We start from the raw sequence: 19,328 nt of genomic DNA on the forward strand, positions 1-19,328 counted from the left end.
GGGATTGTACCTTCTTCAATGTCCCCCATTGCCTTATATGAAGCAGACATTGGAGAATGTGACTTCTTTTGCAGATACTACATATGGAGACTGCTTCATGTCTGTAAAATATTAAAAATTGTTTTAATTTTTAATCAAAAGCATTTTTAAAAGCCTAGCTCATGTTTCTTTGGCAATGAACCCTCTCGAAACTTAACAAAGATTTTCTTAGGTAAAATTTATTTTTTTTTCCTTTTTTTAATGTCTTTTTGCTTTCCCCATGCCACTGTTTTTCTACATAATTGTGTCTACCTAAGGCTATCAGACTTTAGTAGGACAGCTATCCACATAACGTAGTCTCTTCTCAGGGATGCTTTCTGTGAGTCTGTTACTTAAAGGCATTCTAAATCTTTCTCTTAACCTTTGACTTCCCAAGTACTAGGAAAATTCTTCAAGGCTTTATATTTATGGCCTTTATGTATTATGATTCATTTCTGCTTGAAAACCAGCTAACTTTCTGCTAACCTCATTTATTTCTCATAATAACTTGTCAAGTGAAATCAACAATCTCAAACACACATAACTATTTTGAATTCTTTCAACCTTTTCCCTAGAATTGCCATTTAGTAGACAGGTCAACTTGTTAGGTGATCTTTCTAGCACTGGATGTCAATTTTCTCATTGTCTGCAGCCTTAGTTAGAATAACCTTCCAGCTATCAAAAAATCAATTCCAATTTGTCAGTGTTTTAACACAAAACAATTTTATATTTTTTAATAACATCCAGTCCAATGCAATGTGGAAGGGGAAAGCTCTCTTCCTTGCAGTCACTCAGTGTCCTAGCCTCCTCCACTGTGTGGTTCCACCATTTTCCATGGGTTCGTGTCTTCCAGTGGATTATCTGCAACTAAGCAGAGGAGGCGGATAGAGTGCAGAGGGCATCAAGGAGGTGGTAAAAGCCATTCCTGGAAGAGCTGCATGCCATTCCCTTGGACAGGCTTAGTCTTATAGCCTCACACAATTGTAGATATGTCTGAAAATGTAAATTTATTTGTGTTTACAAGGAAAAAGAATTCTGTTTGGAAAAATTAGCCTCGACTCTATCATATATATACATTGATTGCCAAGCTACAATCCAACTTGTGGAGTGAGAATGGTGAGAAGTGGTAGGAGAACCTCTGGAGGTTTCTGTGGTTCTCCTGGTCTCTCTGAGACACTGTCTGCCCTAGAGACTGATCTACATCTTGTTTGCCTCTTACAGATGTTTTATTAAATAATTCACCATCTTTTATTTTAGACTCATAAGAGAGAGAGGCAAAGGGACACTTTTAGATCACTTCCATGTTTTCCAGTGATTCCCCATCACCTGTGGTAGGAAGGAAGAGAAGGCACTGGGTGGAACGTCAGTAAGCTGCATCTCAGGGATAGAAGTTCAATGGATGGAATGCAGGGATTTGAATCCTTCCCCAGACCCAGGACCATCTAAATGTATTCCTGAGACCTGTCTTGCCATTCTGCCATGGTGACATCAGGAGTCCCGTATATGATTCAAACAAGCAATGATTTTCTACTCAGCCTTTGAGTTTATGCAGTTTGTTGTCTGTCAGGAGGCACTGTTGTTGGGACATAATTGGGAAGGGAGACTAGAGGAGTCAATATTCTAGGGACAAACAGACCTTGGTGAATTTCCTCAACAAAGTCACTGAATCTATTACATTTACTTGGATGTTTATAATAGAATTAAGAACTGTGTCCTGCTTGAGAAATAGGCTGAGCCTTTTCTTAGACACATACTTGGGAAAAAGTAAATATTCATTTGTCTGTAGATTGAGCCCAAGGAGGGTATTTATGGGTCCATGGGTCTTGCTTCCTCACGGCTGAGGTGAGAGCAGTCTCCTTGACTTCCCAGATATACTACTGACTTAAAAGGAGTCTGAGAAGTTCTGTACTACATTTATCCAGCCAACTAGTATCAGCAAGAAGATATTTCTGAGATTTTTTTTCCTGTTGTGGGAAAATACTACCTTGCTTAGTATCATCACTTCACTTTCCTTTTGCAGCAAAGTCTTTTTTTCCTAGCCAAATGGATTGCTTAGTTCACCAAATAATAAACATGCTATAATGATCATTATGCCTCATTCTTCCTACTCTCCACTGAGTGACAGATTGATCAATATGCCATATACTCTTGGGAAAGAGCCTCCAGACACTCACTTTCAGTGTAAAGAGGCTTGGATTTTAAGTGTGGAAGCCAGGTTTAGTATCCTGGCTGGGCTATTGCCAGCTGTATGAATTGAGCAGTTAAACTCCCCATATTTCAGTTTCATTGTCTAAAACACTGATAAAAGTAATTATTTCACTGACTTTTTAATTTAATTATGTACATACATAAAAACATTAATTTTTTTTTCTTTTGCGGTACGCAAAATATGTAATGGGAGAAAGAGGATGATTGGTCCAAGAGGAACCACATCAGGATGGAGATGACCACACACTCCTGTAGATCTTGGACTCTGTGCTGCATACAGTGACTAGATGAGAGTTTGGGTAGTCTCACTTGGGAAGAGGTTATGAACGTTTTACATGTGAGAGTCTCTCTTTTGTCATTTCTCTTAAGAAATAAATATTTAGTCACCTGGCCTCTCCTCTAGGCAGCTAGATTTATGTGAGGATTCTGGTCAATGGAATGATAGAGAAAATGATGTAAATCTCTCCCAGATTGGCCCCTGAAACATCCCACAAGATCCTGCACTTTCTCTCCCTTCGCTGTGTGACAGTCAGATTCAAAAGGACCTGTGGAGGTCTCAAAGGCTAATGTGGAATACCCACATATGATAGAAGCATAGGTCCCTAAATGTTGACATGAAGCAAAGCCCGCATGCACTGAAATCTGGATGTGGATGAGAAGTAAACTTATACTATCCTAAGTTCCTGTGATACCTTTATTGTAGTAACTAACTTTACGTGTATTTACTAATTCAATACATGACGGGTTTTGATGTCCACTATCTATATCTATAATCTGGAACATGAAAAACTTCAGAAAACTACAAATCTATCTAATTGAAGTCAAAAAGTGTAGCTCAATCCCTAGACAATAGGAAAAGTAGATTTAGTAGCAAATATGCCTAATTTATCTCTCTTCATCCTTGTCCCTGTTAGTTGAATGACCATTAGAATTTTATCTTTTTACTCAGTTGCCTAGCCTGCAAAATTGGGAATAATGATAATTCATGGGCTATTTTGACCATAATCTCTCTGAAAGTAGTTTACCTCTTGGTAACATCTATGCTAATCACTACTGTGCTCATCACACATGAAGCACTCAATAACTAAATTTTGGATGCACAGATGAAGAAATAAATAAATGTTGTTATTACATACAGTCCTTAGCAAAATACTACTAATATAACATCTTATTAAATATAATAATACAATATACCCTTGTGAATACCTGATTCATGCTATTGATTTGACATTGTTTTTAAATGTCACTGAAAAAAAGGAAACCAGAAGAAAAAAGAAAAAAGGAAACCAGAGAATAAATTATATCCCTTTTATTTTTAAAATTAATCATTCAGCTCCCCACGTGCTTATGAGCAGGAAGTACAGTATTTTCTTCTTGAAGCTACTCACTACCACTCCCCCTGAGTGTTGGAACTCCAGTTTTTCAGAGTTGTCAGTCCCCTTTCAGAAACAAGCAGAGGTTGAGAACTAAAGTATTGCTATCCCTACTTATAGCCACAGGGCAGCAATACTGACATGTCAGCAACAAAGCGTTTCTCTACGCCTTGCAGTAACGCCATCCTGTTTAGACTCCCTGGCTGCACAGCCTTGAGGTTCCACAGTCTGCCTCTGAGGTCACAGCTCTCATCCTTCACACCCGTATGCTTAGAATATATCCCAAAGCACAGTAGAGTATCAGATGACTATGTACTAAGAGGTCCCCAAACTCCACTGTGGAAAACGTAGTTTTGTTCTCTCAGCAATACTTCGGTCTTTGTTATGGGCATTGGTCACCAGCATAGACTCCCTTTTTCCTCCAGATAATTTAATTCCAGGGAACTTGTTGCTCTCTCTTGCCACTGCATCTTTATTTAAATCTGCTCTGATCCTGAATAGCAGTGTTCAGTGGTTTCAGATCTTCTTTCTCAGAAGGCTCTGTGTTCCTCATGCAAATGTGACTAACCTGCAAACACGGGGAGTAAAGTAAGTGGCCTTAGTAGGTCACTTCTCCCCCCTTCTCGTGTTCTTAGTGCACCCCTTCCAGGACAGTTGGATGATAGTCAGCCTATTGTAGCACCGTGATTCTTCATAGATCTCAGTTAAACTGAGAAAATATCTGTATCCCACCATTTTATTTATTTTATTTTTTCTTTCAGTTTTATTGAGATATAATTGACCTACAGCACTTATAAGTTTAAGTTATACATATGTTGTGAAATGACTACCACAAGAGTTTCGTTAATATCCAACATCTCATATAGGTACCAAAAAGAAGAAAAAGAAAAATGCTTTTTTCCTGTGATGAGAACTTTTAGGGTCTACTCTCTTAGCAACTTTCAAATATACCTTAACTAGAGTCATCATGCTGGACATTGCATCTTTGATACTTATTTATAACTGGAAGTTTGTACATTTATACCCCACCAACTTAAAATGCCTTCAGTTTATGCTAATTCATTCTATCCACTCAAGACAGTGTTCAGAGATCTCTACTAAGCACGTTTTTTAATGCTATGGGAACTTCACAGCAGAGTTGTGTCTGCCATTCAAGACTGGGCTCTTTGACTATCCTGTTCCTCCATCCCCTTTTTCTACATGTAGATTCACCCCAAAGCCTACCTTAGGACCACTGTGTCCCATTCCTTGAACCACCTGCACTGGGCTTGACAATTCTGTGAGAAACTGTGGTCCTCTTAACTTCTCTCCTTAGAACCAGAGCAGAGAGCCACCCTTATGTACATGGCATATCTGTTTGTGCCCTGCTTCTATGAAACTAGAGATGCACTGTAGACACTGTCAACTCTTGACTTATCACTTCAGTCTCGTAAATAAGGGGATGTTCACTGAGCCCCTGGATGTGCAAAAATTGTGCTAGTTACTGTGAGGAATGACAACTGGTGTGTTGGTCCCTACATCCTTACAAATCCCTACAACAAGTTGGTAGTATCTATCCCCGTGTGCTCCCAGTTTGAGTCAAGTTTCTCATAATTATGTCAGCTGTTTGCATTGATCTAGAGAAGCCTAGCTGAGGAATTAAGACCCGAATTTTGTCCAACTAACAGACTCTTATTTGAGTTCTTTCTGGGTTTGCAGCTGGGAAAGCATAACAAAGGTAGGGAAAGCACTCCTACAGACCAACAGAGTAGACCAGATGTTTGAAAATATTCCTTGACAATATGTACCATATTCCTATGAATTATATTCTTTCTGTTAGATCTTTTTTTAAAACTCATTTTTATAACCATCCACAGAAGGCTCTTATGAAAATTAAATGTTATCATGCACAAACACTGGTATATTGCAAGTGTTCAAAATATTTGAGCTTTTAATTTCATGATTATTACTATAATTATTATCAATATATAAGGACATTGAGATTATTAGTATCATTAGGCAAGTGGTATTGAAGTTGGCCCTTCTGTCCTCTGAGGGACAGTAGGAGATGGTGGTGCATAAAATTCTTCCGGCAACCATGAGATGGAGAGAATTCCTATTAAAGAATTTCTTTTTAAAAAAATGATAAATACTGAATCATACCTGTGGCTCTGCCTTGAGTAAATAAGAAGCATGTCTGAGGGCATTAAGAGCCCCTTCTTGTAGGGAAATGGATGTCATTTTTCTTTCCCACTGTTATTGAGTGTGGCTTTAGAAGAATCTGCCCCTGGAACCCACATCAGCATTGAGTTGCAGTTACTTTAATCCCCACAGGGTGGGGCAGTTGATCTCCATTCCTGTTGCCGGCTTAATGCCAAATTCTTTCCTAACTATGAAAGCTGCCCCTATAGCATTATGTCACGTCTCTTTTTTTGTCTGCACCAGAGGACTTGATTCTGTCTCTGTCTCACTGGGAGGCATGCTGTACTGCAGAGTTCTGCTATAGCTGTCCTTCATGTGGTACTCAGTTTTCAGACTCGAGCAATCGGAGCTGTGCCAATAATTAACTCTTGCCTCTCAGCCCTAGACCCTCCCAGCCAAACATCTTGTGACGCTGGGACTTAGACTATAGGGCCCTTGGTCAGCCGGCTCCCTCTTAGTTTCCACCTACAGAGAGCAACAGAGAAAGACTGAAGGGTTGAAGCAGAGGAGGGGATATTTGGTCCCTCCTGTCTCTTCCTCTCGTCGGTTTCCCTCAGCAATGACTCTTCCTCCTGGCAGTGGAATTGGTTGTAGCCTCCAGGATTGGTTGGTTGGTTGGTTGGTTGGGTTTTGGATTTTGTTTGGGCTTTAGAACTTCCAGGATCAAATCAGCCTCACTGAACTCCCTAAGAGATACCACCAGCAGGATAGAGTCCTACCTCAGAGGTCTCAGTCCAGGCTGTAAGGGCACATCCTCAGAGGTCCTGTGACACTAGCAGCATTCAGAGGCAGCACCCGTCCTCAGAGTTGTGAGAGTAGTTCAACGAGCCCACCACCAACCTGTTGTCTCCTAATGACCAAATGCTTCCCAAGTATAAGGTTCTTTTTTTTTTAATGACCAGTGTTTTTTGTTTTTTGTTTTTGGCCACACCACGCAGCATATGGGATCTTAGTTCCCCGACCAGGGATCAAACCTGTGACCCCTGCAGTGGAAGTGTGGAGTCCTAACCACTGGACCACCAAGGAATTCCAAGTATAAGGTTCTTCCTGCAGGTACTATCTCTGTGTTACCTCAGCATCCCCCTCCATTTTTTTTTTTTTGGTTGTTTTTTTTTTTTGGTTTTCAAGTCTGCAATACTTATTTAATCAAGTGCTTACCTTAAATTCTCTAAAAATAGCCAGTGGTGGGGCTTCCCTGGTGGCACAGTGGTTGAGAGTCCGCCTGCCGATGCAGAGGACACGGGTTAGTGCCCTGGTCCGGGAAGATCCCACATGCCGCGGAGTGGCTAGGCCGGTGAGCCATGGCTGCTGAGCCTGCGCGTCCGGAGCCTGTGCTCTGCAAAAGGGAGAGGCCACAACAGTGAGAGGCCCGCGTACCGCAAAATAAATAAATAAATAAAAAATAAATAAATTAAAAAAAATTAAAATAGCCAGTGGGATTTATTTTCTCCTGACTGGACCCACTGTTACCCAGAAACCTGACACTGCTGTGTCTTCCCACCTTCAACTAGAGCTCTTGGGAAGAGTCAACAAGTAAGACTTGACTTTCAGTTCACTGCATGTGCAGCTTAAACACGTGGAGAAGTGGTCAACACACTGACCTGATTTCCCAATTTTTACCCCATTGGTATCCCCCCTCCATACCCCTCTCTCAAACTGTATCCTCATTCTCTAGACTCCCTGAAGGTTGTGAGGCTGCGTAGGACATAGTAGGAGGCTGGCATTGCTTTATATTATTATGAGTGCTCTTTCCCTTTGGTCCTGCAGATGCTTTGTCAGATAGGACTCTGCCTTCTCTGAGAACCCCCTGGCTCTCAAAATAGTAGGTACAAGCAGGTAACACCTATGGACATCCAGAAGGACAAAACACAGGCAAAGGAGAGTAGGGTAGAGGCCTGGTCTCCAGCTTCAATTGCACAAGAAGGGGCATTTCTCTAGAAAGACACCAGGCTGTAGAGCCTAGATTTTAATCTCTGCTCTATCACTTCCCAGATATATGATCTCCAGCAGTTTGTTCTCTTAAAATTATATTTTTTCTGCTATGTAAAATAGAAGTAATAGTACCTACAAGAATGTTGTGAAGATTAATTTACTTCACTATAATTGCCCAGGCTCAAAGCAATTACTCAAGAAAAATGAGTTTCTTCCTCTTGCCTACCCCACCCTGAAATAGGGAAGAATAAAGGAAGAAACCTGGGTCAGGCTTTTCTCTAGCTCACGTCTGGGCAAAATCACTGAGAAGGAAGGGGAGAGAGAATTAGAAATCTATTTTACATATTCACATCCCTCTCTGCAGCAATTTCTGAATTCCTTGTTTTATCTCTTTGGTTTGAACCCCATATACAATAGGGTTCAAGGCAAGGGATATGAAGTGGTGAAGAACATTGAGCAGAATCAGGGTGTCCACGGGGATGCTCTTTCTGGCCACATGTGTCAACACCACAACCAGCAGGACGGTGCTGAAGAAGAGGATGAGGATGGCGTGGGAGCCACACATGCTCAGAGCCTTGACTGCAGCCCCCTCAGCCTTGAACTTGAGCACAGCTCTTAGGATGAAGATGTAGGAGATGAAGATGAGGATGAAATCTGAGCCTAGTAAGGTCCAACCAGCTACAGATTGGTAGATTCTGTTCAGGGTGAAATTGTCACAGGAGAGCTGGACACAGGTTGGCACAGATGCAGTTCGCAATGACATTTTTCCCACAGTAGAGGAGCTAGGCAGGGAGAATGGGAATAGGTACAGTGAGGAGGGCATTTCGTATGACAACGAAGACACTAACCTTGGCCACAAAGTGGTTAGTGATGATGGATGGGTATCTCAGTGGATGGCAGATGGCCACATAGCAGTCATAGGCCATGACCATGAGTGTGCAGGACTCCATGGCGAGGAAATTATTCATGATGAACATCTGGAGGAAACAGGCAGAGAAGCTGATGGATCTGAGGTCAAATCAGAAGATGGCCAGGACCTTGGGGATGGCAGTGAGGCAGAGCACCATGCCCAGGAGGGAGGGCAGGCTGAGCAGGTAGTACATGGGCTCGTGCAGAGAGGCCTCCAGCTGGATGGTGATCAGGAGGGTGGCACTGGCCCCCATGGCCAGAATGAAGAGGAGGCTGAGGGACAGGGACAGCCAGTGCTGCCAACTCTGGTAGCTGGGGAAGCAGATGAGGAGGAACTCAGAGACCGGAGCTGTGGAGTTGTTGCTGGGTGATGCCATCCAATGAATCTTCAGCTGAGAAGTCATTTCTTGACTATTTTCTTGGGCAGATACAAGAGGTAATTTTATCTAATTGACTTCAAGAATAACAATAGGTAGTAACCTTACAATATTAAAAATGTTCAACAAATTAATTCAGTATGGTACCAGTGTAAGAAAAGCAAAACAATAGCATAATGTAGAAGTTGCTTTCTCAATGAAAATTTTGACAAGCACGGGACCAACTTGTCAGCTAAGCAGAAGTTTAATAACATGAGAATATGAATGGCCATTAAACTTTTTTTTTTTTTTTTTTGCAGTACACGGGCCTCTCACTGCTGTGGCCTCTCCCGTTGCAGAGCACAGACTCTGGACGCACAGGCTCAGCGGCCATGGCTGACGGGCCCAGCCGCTCCACGGCATGTGGGATCTTCCCGGACCGGGGCACGAACCTGTGTCCCCTGAATCGGCAAGCGGACTCTCAACCACTGCGCCACCAGGGAAGCCCCAGGAAGCCCCACCACTACGCTTTTTTAAAAGGGTATCATTAGTGATCTGAACATGACTAATTCATTGGACTGGTGGCAATAGAAGCCAGAATGAAAGGAGTTGAAGATTTCTTAAGTGAGGAAGTGTAAATAGGGAGGGCTGACTATGTAGCTAAAAGGTTCGTTTCAAGCTTGTCATTAAAGAAAAGAGCAAGACAGAAATGAAACATACTGTAGCATACCTATTTGTCTGGGGAAAGATTATGAATTCAGAAGGAAAGTAAGATAAATGAAGTAGTTAGTTCATTGAGAATGCAACTTCTACTATTATTATAGTTTCTTTGTAGCCCTTTACACATAGATTTTGTACCCTTCTGTCTCCCTCCACCCGACTCAAATATCTGAGGTCAAATAACATGCACTTTTCATTTATACACACCAACATTCTCTAACACCTCATAGATACTTAACAAAAGCCTGCTGAAAAAGGTTTTTTAGTTCCTGGACCTTGGTGTTTACACTGATGGAAAATTTCAAGGAAGGAAAGTGAAAGTGGAGAATTAACCAGAGTTGCAGTGCCGAAGGGAATCCTGAGGAAGGGAAAGGAGAAGCTCTGATCAATACTACGAATGGTGGCTATATTTTAAATGGATAACCAACAAGGACCTACTGTATAGCACAGGGAACTCTGCTCAATATTATGTAACAACCTGAATGGGAAAAGAATTTGAAAAAGAATAGATACACGTATATGCATTACTGAATCACTTTGCTGTACACCTGAAATTATCACATTGTTAATCAACTATACTCCAATATAAAAAATTTTTTTTAATTTAAAATATTTTAATAAATATTTTTTAAAACTACTACAAATACTGGTCATTGAGGGTCTGTGCGGTGGACTTCAGAGGATGGACTGGGCATGACACAAAATGCATGTTGGAACTTGGAGGCTTATTCATGCCACTGTCTGCAGGTGCTCCTCGAGAGCCTGTCCCTTGGTGAGTGGGAAAATCCAGGGCTAGGTCTCTGACTTAATAAATCTTTTGCCCTTGCCCTAAAACAAACACAGAACCACTCTATTGCTCCGAATATGTTAGTAAGAATTTTCTTGAATTCCTTCGGTTTAAATTATTACTAACTTTATCCATACAAAATCTCAGGAGACGAGGGGAAGATGGCGGAAGAGTAAGACGCGGAGATCACCTTACTCCCCACAGATACACCAGAAATACATCTACACGTGGAACTACAGAACACCTACTGAACGCTGGCAGAAGACCTCAGACCTCCCAAAAGGCAAGAAACTCCCCACGTACCTGGGCAAAAGAAAAAAGAATAAACAGAGACAAAAGAATAGGGACGGGACCTGCACCAGTGGGAGGGAGCCGTGAAGGAGGAAAGGTATCCACACACTAGGAAGCCCCTTCGCGGGCGGAGACTGCGGGTGGCGGAGGCGGAAAGCTTCGGAGCCACGGAGGAGAGCGCAGGAACAGGGGTGCGGGGGGCAAAGCGGAGAGATTCCCGCACAGAGGATCGGTGCCCACCGGCACTCACCAGCCCGAGAGGCTTGTCTGCTCGCCCGCCGGGGTGGGCGGGGGCTGGGAGCTGAGGCTCGGGCTTCTGTCGGAGCGCAGGGAGAGGACTGGGGTTGGCGGCGTGAACACAGCCTGCAGGGGGCTAGTGCGCCACGGCTAGCCGGGAGGGAGTCCGGGGAAAAGTCTGGACCTGCCGAAGAGGCAAGAGACTTTTTCTTCCCTCTTTGTTTCCTGGTGCGCGAGGAGAGGGGATTAAGAGCGCTGCTTAAAGGAGCTCCAGAGACGAGTGCGAGCCGCGGCTAAAAGCGCGGACCCCAGAGAGGGCGTGAGACGCTAAGGCTGCTGCTGCCGCCACCAAGAAGCCTGTGTGCGAGCACAGGTCACTATCCACACCCCCCTCCCGCGGAGCCTGTGCAGCCCGCCACTGCAAGGGTCCCGGGACCCAGGGACCACTTCCCCGGGAGAACGCACGGTGCGCCTCAGGCTGGTGCAACGTCCCGCGGCCTCTGCCGCCGCAGGCTAGCCCCGCATTCCGTACCCCTCCCTCCCCCCGGCCTGAGTGAGCCAGAGTCCCCGAAGCAGCTGCTCCTTCAACCCCGTCCTGTCTGAGCGAAGAACAGACGCCCTCCGGCGACCTACACGCAGAGGCGGGGCCAAATCCAAAGCTGAGCCCCGGGAGCTGTGAGAACAAAGAAGAGAAAGGGAAATCTCTCCCAGCAGCCTCAGAAGCAGCGGATTAAAGCTCCACAATCAACTTGATGTACCCTGCATCTGTGGAATACCTGAATAGACACCGAATCATCCCAAATTGAGGGAGTGGACTTTGAGAGCAAGATTTATGATTTTTTCCCCTTTTCCTCTTTTTGTGGTATGTGTATGCTTCTGTGTGAGATTTTGTCTGTATAACTTTGCTTCCACCATTTGTCCTAGGGTTCTATCCGTCCGTTTTTTTTTTTTCTTTAAAAAAAATTTTTTTTCTTAATAATTATTTTTTATTTTAATTATTTTATTTTATTTTATCTTCTTTCTTTCCTTCCTTCCCTCCTTCCTTCCTCCCTCCTTCCCTCCCTCCCTCCCTCTCTTCCTTCCTTCCTTCCTCTCTTTCTTTCTTTCTTTCTTACTTTCTACATTTTCTCCCTTTTATTCTGAGCCGTGTGGATGAAAGTCTCTTGGTGCTGCAGCCAGGAGTCAGTGCTGTGTCTCTGAGGTGGGAGAGCCAACTTCAGGACACTGGTCCACAAGAGACCTCCCAGCTCCACGTAATATCAAACGGCGAAAATCTCCCAGAGATCTCCATCTCAACACCAACACCCAGCTTCACTCAATGACCAGCAAGCTACAGTGCTGGACACCCTATGCCAAACAACTAGCAAGACAGGAACACAATCCCACCCATTAGCAGAGAGGCTGCCGAAAATCATAATAAGTCCAGAGACACCCCAAAACACGCCACCAGACGTGGACCTGCCCACCAGAAAGACAAGATCCAGCCTCATCCAACAGAACACAGGCACTAGTCCCCTCCAGTAGGAAGCCTACACAACCCACTGAACCAACTTTAGCCACTGGGGACAGACACCAAAAACAACAGGAACTACGAACCTGCAGACTGCAAAAAGGAGACCCCAAACACAGTAAGATAAGCAAAATGAGAAGACAGAAAAACACACAGCAGATGAAGGAGCAAGATAAAAACCCACCAGACCTAACAAATGATGAGGAAATAGGCAGTCTACCTGAAAAGGAATTCAGAATAATGATAGTAAAGATGATGCCAAATCTTGGAAATAGAATAGACAAAATGCAAGAAACATTGAACAAGGACCTAGAAGAACTAAAGATGAAACAAGCAACGATGAACAACACAATAAATGAAATTAAAAATACTCTAGATAGGGCTCCCCTGGTGGCGCAGTGGTTGAGAGTCCGCCTGCCGATGCAGGGGACACGGGTTCGTGCCCCGGTCCGGGAAGGTCCCACATGCCGCGGAGCGGCTGGGCCCGTGAGCCATGGCCGCTAAGCCTGCGCGTCCGGAGCCTGTGCTCCGCAACGGGAGAGGCCACAACAGTGAGAGGCCCGCGTATTGCAAAAAAAAAAAAAAAAAAGCTGAGTCCTTTGGGAACTGTGTTGTATCATGCTCCTGCAGGTAGGAAGTGAGGATATGAAAGATGGAGTGGTTTGAAACTGAGGTAAGAACTTGCCGAGGAGCCAGAAGCCAGGGATCTGGTGCATAAGCCTGACTCACAGACATGGTTGAAGATGTAGGAAAGAGACAATAGAGTCTTTATTACAATAATAACTCCAATGTTCTGAGTGCTTTATGAGCAACCTAAACTGCTTAAGTTCTTTATCTAATTTTTCTCATTGAATCATCTCTCTTAGATATGAAAGAGGAACTCTTTGGAGTAGAAACTATTAACCCTACTGTGTGTCGGGGATAGATAGAGAGATGGAGCCTTGCCCAAAGTCACACAGTTAGCCTCCATTCACAGCCACATCAATCTGACTCCAATGTCTGTGTTCTAAATGACTCATCCCCACTGTCGCCACTATTCTGATAAATGTGACTATAGCTATTGAAATCCTAAACAAAATCCTAGTGCATAGAGTTCAGAAAACTGTTAAGATTTGTTTAATTGATAAATATATTTATCCCCTAAAAAATGCAGAGAGAGTTCAACATAAGGAAATCTGACAATCTAACTTAACACATCAAGGTTGTAGATAAAATATGGGAATAAAATCATACAAATCACAAGCAGATTTGAATCCTAGCTCTGACATTTGCTATTTGTGTGACCATCCATCAAACAAATACTACCTACTATGCTCCACAAACTGTATTAGACACTGTGTACATGGTAAATAAGGCAAACATGATCCCTGTTTTCACCAAGAGTTCATTCCAATCATGTGGTTGTTAAAAGAAAATAGGCATCTCTAAATGTACTTCTTTGAGTAATTTCTGAGATATGTTGTTTAGCAAAGAAGCAAGTGACAAAAGCAGTACATAGAATGCTACACAAAATAATTTTGTAATGCTATACCAAGAATGCAATATAAAAAAGTGTATGTATATATACACTTTCTTATTTGTTCTTAGATATAATCAAATTACCTCTGGAAGGATACACAAGAAACCTGTAAGAGTAATTCCTTCTGAGAAAGACAAATGTGTCAAACTTGGCAGACAGGAGTAAAAATGGTATGTTAGAGATTGCTGGTTATTTCCCCAATGCCCCAATTCTTCCTTAGTAACAAAAAAACATTATTTTATTTGGGTACTCATGTATACTGACAAAGTACTATACCTCTCAGATTCCAAATGTTAGTAGATGTCATTTTACAAAGTTTCCAAGAAAACTCTCTAATGTGAACTAACTCAGCAGAGACATGAAGGTCATTTACCCTCCCTGCTTCCACATGGAACAGGCACAGGATTGATGCCTGAATTTCTAGCAGCCACCTTAAACTATTATATGCAGTCAGAAATAATACTGATATAGAGAAAGAATTACTTTTACTGAATACCTTTTTTAATTTTTAAAACTTTGAACTACATGAATATATTTTCTATTTCTTAATTAAATATGTTTTAATTTTATTCTTTTGATCATACAGTTAAAATGCAGAAAGCTTTGGTAATTTTACAAAAGAAAATATATAAAATCCTGTCATATGCCATCATAGAGCATTATTACGGGAGTATTACTTTAGATAAGTGGGATCAAAAAGGCCTTAAGGAATAGAGATATGATGAATGGGAAGAAAAACAAGAGTAGAAGCAGAGAAGCCAATCAGAAGACTATTACTTGGTCCAGGCAAGAGATGGTGGCCTGGACCAGATTGGTGGCACAGGAAATAAATTTGAGTGGCAAAATTTTGGAAGAATAGTCAAGTAAATATACAGATGAATTAGAAATGAGGTATTCAATGTAGAAATCAAATATAATTCTTAGGATTCTCTGATAACCTGGTGGATATGGACCCATTTACTGTAATGGCATCACATAGTAAGATTTCTGGGTATTGTTGAGTTTACATTTGAAGTTTGTGATGATAAATTTAATGTGAAGTCAACAAGTTTATTTATGGGATATTTTTCTAGAAAGCTTCAACCTTCCACAGAGGAGACATATTTAGATTTAATCATTTTCCATTATTTCAAGCAGCTACAATGGAGGGTGAGAACAAAGGAGGTTAGATTATTTCCAAGAGCGTAATTGAATGACGGGCCATAGAATCTAAGTTTGACAGGAATAAAGTCAAGTAAAGAGAGGGATATATAATAGAATGAAGGGGATTCTTTCAGTGGCTTGGTAATCTTTAGATCCAACAATTGTGACTGTACTAAGGATAGTTAAAAATTTGAGCCTGCAGTTAGAAGGTGACAATCAGATAGTAGGATGTTTTGAATCTAAGTTTTAGAGGTGGGTCAACCATGAACATGAGGTAAGTCAAAAACTGGGAGTTTAAACAAGAAAGGTTAAGTTTTGAGTAAAAGCTGAACTGAGTATTCAAGCATTTCCAGTTTTCCCAGCCATGGGATGCCCACTGCATGCAAATGACATTCTCATGAAAAATAAATGCATAGAAGTGAAGTAATTAATAATTATAGGAGGGATACATATAGTATAATTTCTTAAATTAAGGATAAATCTGAGAAAAGTTTGGGAGAAGTTTAGACTTCAGACAAAGAATATGTTCAACAGAGAAATGATTTGAGATATGAATTTTTAGTCTGTAGGCTCCCACTGACTTTAGACAAATAATTTAATTAGGCAATAAGTAATTCATTTCCTTCTTGTCTCATCTGATGCACCTATAGACACAACTGCCTGGGAGGTACCTTGCATTAGAAAATGGACAGAAACTTATTCTGGTGCCCTTTATAAATCTGTCTGGGATTGGTGTAATTGTAGCCGTCTGGTGCTTGTATGGCACTTCCTGATGGTTTATATTGCACTGGAGGATTGAGTTCATCGGTAATAGATAGAAATGAGGAGAACAAATAGATAACAACTCTGGACAAGCAGGGCAGGAGCTGTTTCTGCTGGGAACTTAGCACAGCTCTATTGTCTTGTGCTGGGAGATGTGCACCTGGAACACAATAGGGCTGTGCAGAGGTAGCACCAGAACAGACTAATGGCCAAACTAAAATTTCAAAAGGGATGCTACAATCAAGCCCATAAAAAGTGAAATGGCTGCTTTGTAGTTCCCTCTCCTCCCATCTTTATTTTTACTGTTTGCCATGAGTTCCTAACTGATGACCTTTAAATGTGTCCCTGGGTGGGGGGAGGCGGCGGGGGTGGGGGGGGAGGTGGTGGTGGGATGAATTGGGAGATTGGGATTGACATGTATACACTCATGTGTATAAAATGGATAACTAATAAGAACCTGCTGTATAAAAGATAAATAAATAAAATTTTAAAAAGAAAAAATATAAGGGAAAATTTTTTTAAGTTTTAAAAATAAACGTAGAATTGCAAACTAATGTAAGTGCAATGAAGGAAAGAAATTCAGTCTTTACAGAATAAAGATAGCTCACTTTGGAACTTATTTATCAGATACATTACCATAAAAAAAATGTGTCCCTGAATTCATTGACTTCTTACATTTGTTTTCTACTTATAAACACTGATGGGTTTTTCTCACCAGTCCAATACTCATCTTTTGAATCTCACTCTGAACAATACAGCCCAATCAACAGTCATTTTAAATTTTTCCTCCAATTACAAAATAATACATTGACATTCTAGCATTCAGATTATAATATTGTACATCATTTAAAGTCCAGCAAGGGACTTACTGGTGGTCCAGCAGTTAAGACTCCACGTTTCCAATGCAGGGGACGCAGGTTCGATCCCTGGTCGGGGAATTAAGATCCCACATGCCCCGCAGTGTGGCCAAAATAAAAAAGTCCAGCAAAATCTCACCCATTAGAAATAACTGGTGTAAACAATCTGTTGTGTGGTTTTCACCTATTTTTATGTCTATATTAAGATTTTATATATGTATATATATGATATTATTTATATCTGTTTAACTTATATACATGGGTCTGTTATAGACTCTTTATTATATCCTGTGCCTTTTAGGCAAAACCATTTTATAGATCATGAGTTTGTAGTATGTTTTATTATCTAATCTAAGGTGTGACTTGTATCTTTTTAAAAACTCTCTTCCATTTAGTGAAACGTTCACCTTCCATATACATTTTAGAAAAACTGTAACAAACGTTCCTCTGAAAATCTTGCTGGAGTGTTTCTTGAAATTGCATTGAATTTATCGATTAATCTGGGGAGAACTGACATCTTAAAAATGTTCATGTGTCCTCCCCACGTGTATTGTTTTTCTCTACATTTAATCAGATCTTCACTTAAATACATTAACAAATTTTTAAATTATGTCCTTAAAGGTCTTGTGTATTTGTTATGATGCCAATTTCTACCTATTAGTAAGTTTTTCCTACTGTAAATGGTATGTTTATTTCTAATATTTTTAGATAATTTTGCTGGTATAAAAAAAACTATTGACTTTTTCAAGTTTATCTTATATTTGAACATCTTACTGAACATATAACTAGTTCTAAAAATTGCTTATTATTTTAAATTATTGTATCATATAAAACTCATGTTAATTTAACCATTTTTATTCTGATCCTTAAAACTCCTCTTTCTTCCTTGATGTATTGTGCTGGTCAGCACTTCCTCTTTTACACTGAACTGCAGCAATGACAAGGGCATTTGGCTGTGTTCCTCTCAGTGCATTGCCCTTGGCGAAAGGGGGCTGCCTCCTCCAAGGTTATGCTCCCTCCCTGGGGCAACCCCCATCCAGTGACTAGTTGATGAAAGAGGAAGAAGGCCTGGCACACAAGTCTCAATAGAAAACTCTGAAAGTCCGTCCCAAGTTCCCTTTGGGGGTGGTTATGTGAGTTCTTTGTTTTCTCAAATATTTTTGGAGAATTTCCACACATGCATGCACCGATCAGTACTCTGCTGAATACTTAAGGGGGTCCCTCTATTGATTTTTGGAATTTTCTTTCTAGGCAATTCTCTTTTCTCCAGTACTCTACCCTGTGAATTCCAGCTGCACTGGCCTCCCCTGACTCCCATGTCCTCAACACAGGAAGACTGTTAGGCTATGCTGAAGTTCACCCTCCCTTTGACATGGCCTGGAATCCCTCTCCAGAACACTGCAACAATCTTTCTCCAGTAAAATGAACTTACCTCATTTGTTTCCTATCCTCCATTGCCTAATGTCCATTGTCTTCAGAACCATTGTTTCATATATTTTGTCCAGGTTTTGTTATTATTGTTTCAAGTGAGAGGATAAATCTAGACCTTGGCACTCCATATTTAAAAGCTAAAGTCCCTCTTGAATATGTATAATCATGCTGGACAAACAGATGAAAGCACCATCCAACCTCCGACACCTCCCTGGGTTCAGGGTTGGATTTGTGACTGCATAAGCCCTCTACTCTACCCACAGCCAGGAGAGATATGTTTTACATCTGAAGACTTGGTATCTTAGGAGGACTATATACCACAATAAAAGGGAATACACTTCTGGGGGAACCTGAGGTTACAGCAATTTGGAGACTCTAAAATATACCCAAGAAATATATATATGGCTGAGTCACTTTTGCTGTGCACCTGAAAATATCAGAACATTGTTAATTAGCTATACTCCAATATAAAATAAAAAGTTTAAATATGTATGTGTGTGTATATATATATATATATATATATATATATATATATATATCTCCAAGAAATTTTAAGAAAATAGATTTTAGGACTGGAGGAAGGGCAGTGGTGTGTAGAAATGGGAAATCAAATGAGATGTGACTACTTCAGGACCTTCAAGATTAAGAATGGCCCTTAGATTTATTTTTAAGTGGAGAGTCTATCAAAATTTTCTTCCCTGTGTGCAGAGACAGACAATAGGATGTGTACTCAGAATTAATATGAGTGTCTCAGGGAAGAACATGTAACTGTCAATCTTTTATTCACAGAGTTAGAGAGTTAAGCAAGGACAGCTACATGACCAGGCCTCCAGGTTAATTATGTTGGGCTCTGGGGAACCCAATCTCTGTCTTCACTCATAAGAAGAGAACCTTATGCCAATATTCCTCGAAAAACCAAAGACTGGAGATAAAACCCACAGAAGTGTCAGCATGAAAATATAGTCATCTTTCTCTCCCTCTCACATATCCAACTGATAATCAAGTTCTGCTTATTCTTTAAAGAAATTCCTTAAAATATAATTTCTAACCAATTTTTCTTGCCTTTTGCAATTAAAGAAATCAAGAGCCTTCCA

At 41.1% G+C, this 19,328-nt stretch overlaps 1 protein-coding gene and 1 long non-coding RNA gene across 2 annotated transcripts in view; both read right to left on the bottom strand.

Annotated features, from left to right (window-relative positions):
- LOC109552229 (uncharacterized) overlaps window positions 1-7,048 on the bottom strand; it is a 25,027-nt gene extending 17,979 nt beyond the window's left edge. Inside the window, exons 1-2 of the long non-coding RNA XR_012333444.1 lie at window positions 6,939-7,048; window positions 11-4,167 (exon numbers count right to left, since the gene is read on the bottom strand). This is a non-coding gene — a long non-coding RNA (uncharacterized lncRNA). The remainder of the gene's footprint in view (window positions 1-10; window positions 4,168-6,938) is intronic.
- A 386-nt stretch (window positions 7,049-7,434) lies between these two features.
- LOC141279433 (olfactory receptor 56A1-like) overlaps window positions 7,435-19,328 on the bottom strand; it is a 37,522-nt gene continuing 25,628 nt past the window's right edge. The window contains 2 exon segments of the mRNA XM_073809434.1: window positions 7,435-8,523; window positions 8,561-9,039. Of these exon segments, the coding sequence (XP_073665535.1) occupies window positions 8,059-8,523; window positions 8,561-9,039 (944 nt within the window). The 3' untranslated portion in view covers window positions 7,435-8,058.

Source organism: Tursiops truncatus, chromosome 8 (assembly GCF_011762595.2).
Source record: "Tursiops truncatus isolate mTurTru1 chromosome 8, mTurTru1.mat.Y, whole genome shotgun sequence".
Taxonomy (NCBI): Eukaryota; Metazoa; Chordata; class Mammalia; order Artiodactyla; family Delphinidae; genus Tursiops; species Tursiops truncatus.